This window comes from Phragmites australis, chromosome 11, assembly GCF_958298935.1.
Source record: "Phragmites australis chromosome 11, lpPhrAust1.1, whole genome shotgun sequence".
NCBI classification, from domain to species: Eukaryota; Viridiplantae; Streptophyta; class Magnoliopsida; order Poales; family Poaceae; genus Phragmites; species Phragmites australis.
Window position 1 is genome coordinate 7,616,250 of NC_084931.1, and position 7,319 is coordinate 7,623,568.

At 49.8% G+C, this 7,319-nt stretch overlaps 1 protein-coding gene across 3 annotated transcripts; it reads left to right on the plus strand.

The window, feature by feature from the left end:
- Positions 1-1,266: 1,266 nt before the first annotated feature.
- Positions 1,267-5,776, plus strand: LOC133885715 (S-type anion channel SLAH2-like). Of its 3 annotated transcripts, none has more exons than XM_062325450.1 (4): positions 1,267-1,441; positions 3,383-3,571; positions 3,665-4,240; positions 4,367-5,776. In XM_062325450.1, exons 2-4 carry the CDS (start codon positions 3,401-3,403, stop codon positions 5,513-5,515), a joined length of 1,896 nt encoding a protein of 631 aa, XP_062181434.1. In that variant the 5' UTR covers positions 1,267-1,441; positions 3,383-3,400; the 3' UTR covers positions 5,516-5,776. The 3 variants fall into 3 exon arrangements, with proteins under 3 accessions (XP_062181434.1, XP_062181436.1, XP_062181435.1); XM_062325452.1 differs by lacking the exon at positions 1,267-1,441 and adding an exon at positions 3,050-3,199; XM_062325451.1 differs by lacking the exon at positions 1,267-1,441 and adding an exon at positions 3,136-3,277.
- The last annotated feature ends 1,543 nt before the right edge of the window (positions 5,777-7,319 follow it).

Sequence of the window (7,319 nt, forward strand, 5' to 3'; positions counted from 1 at the left end):
CCGTCGCTGCCATGGGATATTATGTATTGTCCACTCAAAAAAAAAAAAGCTCTAAAGCAATAGCACTAGTAAAAAGGAAGGAGGAAACAGAACCAAAATATCTAGCACATCATGGATGCATCTTTCGGCCGTAGAGGGAAATTCTGTGGTGCTCGCTGGCTCAGAGGAAACAAAAAGAAAGAAATACTAAAGGCAAACGGGGCATAGGATTCCTTCGACAATGTCTAACATTATTGTTTACATGTGTATTACAATAAAAATATAAATATTAAATATAGTAATATTAAGTATAAACTTAAGATATATAGATATAAATGCAGTATGGGAGTAATGTCGAACAAATATATTGTAAGTAATGCCATAGTTTAATTTCAGATGATATACGAAATAGAGAGAAGATTATCTGCTAATTTACCTCATAATTTTTTTATTTATTTTAATTAGTAAAAGGCTTATATATTCGTAGCTGATAGGCAAGGCTAGAGGGCAACGATAGATGATAAAAATGAATAAATTATTTGAATTTTAAGAGGTTTTATTATATATGAGGAGAATAGTGAGAAGAGATGACGTATAAATCAACTTGTGTTTTTATATTGTAGAGATTATTTTTATAGTTACGTTTTATTGTATTTCGCAGAAGATTTTTGCTGGATAATAAATAAAAAAATCGTGGATCGATCGCTCCTGCTCCGATGCCCTGCACGACGTACATGCGGCTCCACGTTCGACCAGTCAGACCTGCCTCGACCAAACCGGACGCAGTGGCGGCCTGCCGGTGGAGGGACGCGAACAAAATCTCCGAAGATCCTTGTGTCCTACCCTACAACGTGGCCCTGCATCTTTTCATGGCTCACCTGTTTAATTTCCTTGCAAGTTCCTCTGGTTGGCTCCTCCCATTTTCCCTCCAAACTGAGATGACACTCATTTTGAAAGTACCTCTGACTGCCAGATTGGAAATGGGGATTATAATTTAGCTCAAATTTGAACTAAATCTTAAAATCCCAACTGCGGGATTCGAACATATTCCGCAAGAGACGCGTGCGTGACTGAAAACAGGCACGCATCGTTTTGCTTGTTTTACCCATGGTGGTTCAGCCAGCGTTAGGAGCAGCTGTGAACTTTGGGAGATGGCACGGTAGGACGCGAGAGACCCGGCTAGGGACGCGCGCACGGTCGCCGCCGCCAATCACGCCGGCCGCCACGTTTAGAAACCCGGCAGGTCCAGCCCAGCCCAGCCCAGCGCAGCGCAGCGCATGCCTCTACATATATAAATTCCGCAGCGCCACGGCCGTGCCCCCGTGGACCGCGGTTGGCTTGCTGCTCCTCTCGGCGAGCGGCGCCGCCACCTCGCTCCCCGCCGTGCATATCGACCTGGGGCATGCACCAACCAACAGCATATCTTTGTCGCGGTCGCCGTCGCCGATCTCTTGCCTCCAAGGTTAGGATCCAACTTGCTTGTTCCCTTCGTTCGCTGGCTAATTTCTTTACTTAATTCCCCGGCCCCTAGCTCGACGCCGGGCGATTAAATTAATTGATTCGCCGAACCGCGGCGCCGTACGCCATCGAGAGCGGAACCTATTTTACTATTAGCTGTAGCTCCTGGTAGTGACATGCATGCATGTTGCTGTTGCGTTGGTTTGAGATGCGCCAAACACGCGGAACCATTTGATTGGGCTTGACCATGGCGGGGATTACAGCGTAGATTACATTTCCAAAGCCTCGTTGAGGGGGGGGGGGGGGGGGAGGCAAGCTGCTAAATCCTGAAATACTTCTTGTGCCGAAATAAATACTTTTAGCAAAAATCTTAAGGATTCACCGCTATCCGGGTTTTATTTACTAGGTTCATCGGTAACAAAATTCAAACAAAATACCAATAAATATAATAATTGTTATGAGATTCATCGGTAAACTGAATTTATCACCGGTTTTTAGCTGAATTTTTTTTCCTGTCGCTAATACATAAGATAGTAGATTTACTTCTCACGTAGGGCCATGGACATGTATACTTGGAGAGCTTGTGAATTTCTAAACAACAAGCAAATCAGACCGGAACGAGTGCTTCAGTGATTCGATATATTCGTCACGCCGGTGGCGCCGTATTTCCAAATACCTGGACAGAGTTGGTTAGAGCACTTGAAATGCAGGGTCTTCCATAATAGGGGACCAAGCCGTAAATAGTGGACTATCACAAAACAGAACAACGGATGCCTTGATTACCTGTTGTACGTATCCACAACTGGCAGGTGGCTACACACACATACAAGCTTGTTACCGTCCCAGTTCAGCAGGCAACAGCTCAGCTCCTCATGTGGTCTTGTGGCTGATGCCAGTGCCTTTCGCCTGGCCATTAAAAAGGTTCAAACCCATTTGCTTGCACATGTTCTGCCCCCACGGTCTTCCTCCTGCTTCCTCAAGATATCGTTCTTTATCGGGAATATTCTGGTGTTAGTCGTAGCTAGTGTTGAGATCGTTTCCTGTCTGTCGAAGAACTCAGTAGAACTGTCCAGATATCTCCTGCTAGCTTCCTGCCAAACAGTTTTTCATCGGGTTATTTGTGATTGAAATCTGATCAGTTGGTCGTGCATCTGGGCATCGGGGTGCGTTTAGTTAGAGGATAAAGATGGATATATATGATAGTTTCTGTTGTTGGATATGTTCATTTAAGTAGACTGTTTAGTTAGGTAAATAGAGTAAGTCAGTTTTCTATTCAGTTGAGCCGACGATAGTAGAAGGATGAGAGTAATTAACTAAATTATATCTTTTAATTTTAAATAATAATAGTTAATTATACACTAAATCAACATGTACTAACACTTATCAATGTTAATTTTATCATAATAATTACTAATTAAGAATAAAATATATTAATTGTCATTAATCATATTCTAATTGATACACTAATAGTGTACTGATAAACACACTAACACTTAACAATCATAATCTCATAGTAATAAATATTAATTATTAATTTAATATGTTAATTATTACTAATTATTTTACTAATAATCATGATTGGTCAAAGATGATAGGCGTGATCTGATCAAAATAAATATGTCGCTCTATCTAGCATATTTAAAGAATACTCTAAAAGTGAAATGATTCCTTTCAACTATCCTCCAACAAAACACTCAAAACTCAAAAATGTGAATAGCTGTCAAGCATTCAACTTCATTCTTCCAACCCTCGGACGCCAGTTGTAAGTTCACAGACTGTTTGCTGCTGTTGATTTGCTCCGGATACTCGGCGGATGACTTGGATGCATACTCAATCACTAGTATTTTTTTTTTCTCTATTGTCTTCACACTGTTTGCTTCTTTAAATTCACTTGTCAGCTAGTCTCACACTGCTCCTCCATGTGTGTTGTGCGCACCGTGTGCAGGTATCAGTCAGCTGAGCAATGGAGGTGGCTAACGCCAGCAGGCACGGCGCCGTGCCGCCGCTTCTCGCCGAGGTCGAGGTCTCCAACCTGCCCGGCTTCGATGTCACCCCTAGCCCGAGCCCGCAACCTCAGGATGTCGCCCCGAGCCCGCGTCCTCAGCCCAGCTCCAAGCGGCCGTCCCGCCCCGGGGTGAGTGTTGTCTCTGCCGTAGCCTCGCCGGCGTTCGGTCATGGCGGACTACGCTGACGTGGACATGGTCATTTCTTTGCGTTCGCAATGCAGGTCCCGCCGCTGGAACGCGTGCCGCGGCGCAGCGAGGTGGTCCTCCCGCCGCTCGACTCGCCGTTCCAGCCGCCGGGCTTCCGCTCGGTGCAGTCCGTGTCCATCAGCCTTCCCGCGTCGCCGAGCGACTTCGGCGTGCCCACCATCCCCGTGGCGGGCGCCAGCGCCGGGGACTCGCACGACCTCCGGAGGCAGGCCATGGAGAACGCGGCGCGCGAGCCGCAGCGCTCGCCGGGGCAGGACAAGGAGAGCAACAGCGTACGGTTCGCGCAGCCGGACAAGGGCAAGATGATGTTCCGGTCGCAGCCGATCCCCGGCGGCCAGCCCCCGCGCTCCGGGAGCAGGGTGGGCCGCGGCGACGGTGGCGGCAGGGCGATGAACCGGGACAAGCGCTACGACACGTTCAAGACGTTCTCCGGGAAGCTCGAGCGGCAGCTTACCCATCTGGCCGGCGCGCCGGAGGGCACCAAGGAGGAAGAAGGCGACGACGCCATCAGCGCCCACCGGACAGCGTCCATGCCCAAGGTTGACCGCTTCTTCGCCGCGCTGGAAGGCCCCGAGCTCGACAAACTCAAGGCACGTGTGTCGATTCTTACCTTCTTTGTATTGTCTCCATTCATTTCAACCAATATTTGGCATCCATTGCTTTTTGCTCTGCTTCGAAGCTTATGTTTGAGCTCATGCTTTGTACGTTCTGTTCAGTCGGAGGAGGAGCTGGTGCTGCCGTCGGACAAGACGTGGCCGTTCCTGCTCCGGTTCCCGGTGTCGGCATTCGGTATCTGCCTGGGCGTGAGCAGCCAGGCGATCCTGTGGAAGACGATCGCAACGTCGGCGCCGACGACGTTCCTACACGTGACCACCAAGGTGAACCTGGTGCTCTGGTGCGTCTCCGTGGCGCTCATGTGCGCCATCACGGCCATCTACGCGCTCAAGCTCGTCTTCTTCTTCGAGGCCGTGAGGCGCGAGTACTACCACCCCATCAGGGTCAACTTCTTCTTCGCGCCGTGGATCGCCTGCCTCTTCCTGGCCATCGGCGTGCCGCCGTCCGTGGCGACGGACCTGCCGCGCTGGCTCTGGTACGCGCTCATGGCTCCCGTGCTCATCCTGGAGCTCAAGATCTACGGGCAGTGGATGTCCGGCGGGCAGCGGCGGTTGTCCAAGGTGGCGAACCCGTCGAACCACCTGTCCGTGGTCGGCAACTTCGTTGGCGCGCTGCTGGGCGCGTCCATGGGGCTCAAGGAGGGCCCCGTCTTCTTCTTCTCCGTCGGGGTGGCGCACTACAGCGTGCTGTTCGTGACGCTGTACCAGCGGCTCCCAACGAACGAGACGCTGCCCAAGGAGCTCCACCCGGTGTTCTTCCTCTTCGTGGCCGCGCCCAGCGTGGCGTCCATGGCGTGGGCCAAGATCACCGGCGAGTTCGGGTACGGCTCGCGGGTGGCCTACTTCATCGCCATATTCCTGTACGCGTCGCTCGCCGTGCGGATCAACTTCTTCAGGGGTTTCCGGTTCTCGCTTGCGTGGTGGGCGTACACGTTCCCGATGACCGGCGCCGCCATCGCGTCCATCCGCTACTCCACGGAGGTGGACAACACGTTCACCAAGGCACTCTGCGTCGCGCTGTCCGTGATCGCCGTGCTCACCGTGACGGCGCTCTTCTCCACCACGCTGGTACACGCCTTCGTGCTCCGGAACCTCTTCCCCAACGACATCTCCATCGCCATCACGGAGCGCAAGATGAAGCCCATCATGGAGCTGCACGAGGGCGGCTGCGGCGACGACGACCACAGCAGTGGGAACAGCAACGACATCGAGGCCGGCGCCGCCGCCTCCACAGCAGCAGCAGACGCCTGAACTGAAGCATGCACACCGAAGTCGCCGAGTTCACGCCGCTGTATATGTCCGCGTGGAGGATGACGCGATCGAGTTCTTGCTTGACAGAGTGGGTTGGGAACTTGGGATTGTAGATCGCTTGCTTGGTTTGATGGTGTAAAGAGGAGGGGAGCTTTTGATCGATTGCAGCAATTAGTACTCAGTAAACTACACGTACAGAGTGGATTGCGTTCTACGATATGCTCATTACCACGGAAAATTATGCCTGCAGTTTCACTTTAACATATCAAATTCTCGATTTTCTCAAACTGAAAATTTGCATGATATTATTGTGGTATACAGAGGTAAAGGAGACTGAAACCATTGAAAATTGAGGCAAGTGTTGTGACCCTGTGAACTGTATTGAAGGGGATCCCATTGGCCACTGCTACAAGAAATCTGGAAATGCATGGGCCACATTGCTAAGTTTTGGCCCATATCTCTCCGAAGCACGGGTGCGCGACCCATATCAATCCTATTGTGCTGTCCAACTATTTCTTTGTTCCTCGACCCAGCCTCAATATCCGCATATTGTGCTCCGCTCTTGCCACAACGTGCCACAGTTTAGCACCAAAAGTTTTGCCTGCCATAGTTTTATTGGCAAACAAATCATCCGCTGCAACAGTGGCAAGATTAACCTATTGAGGGCCTGTTTGGTTCACTATTATATTTTGTCAAACTTTGCCACACTTTGTTATGTAGTTGTTTGTTTTGCTGTCGTAACTGTAGCATGTCATAGTTTGTCAAACATTAGGCTCAGATATCATAGGCTCATTCTTTTGCCAAACTTTGCCTAAAGTGTGGCATTAATTTGTTGGTCACACCTTATACAATGTTTGGTAAGGAGGTGTGGCATTCTTTAAGAGTAAACCAAACATGCCCTTAGTTTCTAACAACTTAGTCCTACTGAAGAGAAAGTTTGGCACGTGAAGTATGTTGGAATTTTGAAGGTTTTTCCCTTTTAAATTTGAATTTGAAATATGGGCATATTTGGATTTGAATGAATTCCAAAAAGAAAAGAGAAAAAAAGAAAAAGAAAAAGAAAAAATAGATAAGAGGGGGATGTCAGCTGTGGGCCACTTCAAGGCCGGATGGGCCAAGCTGCCCACATGTTCCATCAGCTCTCCCTGCCTTATCTATTCATGGCTTCCACAAGAAGGAGGATGCGGCGGCACCCAATGCCACCTCTCTGCCCTAACCGACTGAAGCCAGATTGTGGGCAAGTCAGTTAGGGGGCAACGACGCATCGCTTGCCCTCAAGTGTTATATGTGGGTCCTCTCTCTCTTTTGGGCGCAGACATGAACGAGTTTTCCCTTTTCCCATCTATTTTCCTTCACCTCTCCTGATATCCGGTGACCGGCCCTCCTGTGATTCGATTTAACCCTTGGCTTGGTGCCTTTCGGCGTGATGGTGCCCATGACATTGCCGGTCCAGCCTTCGTGGTTGGACCCTGTCGCGTTGCGTGTTGTCTTGTTCTTGAGCCCGTCTACCGTGGTTGGCTATTTGGTTTCACCTTGCTGGTTGTGGTGCTCACATTCTTGTGCTCGTCATCTGTTGCTGCTGCCGTCCGATGATTTGTGTTGTCGTGCCTTTGAGCACGATTTGTAGGTGATGGTGAGACGCATGCGGCGATGGGCGATTCCTCTGTCTGGGCTGTTCTTGATCTTGGCCGATGGTTCTTGCTGCTCGCCATCTTGCGTGCATGAAGGATCGAGGGAGTAGCCTAGAGGGGGGGGGGGTGAATAGGCACTTTTTCAAAACTAAATCAGATACGCGAAAGCAAGT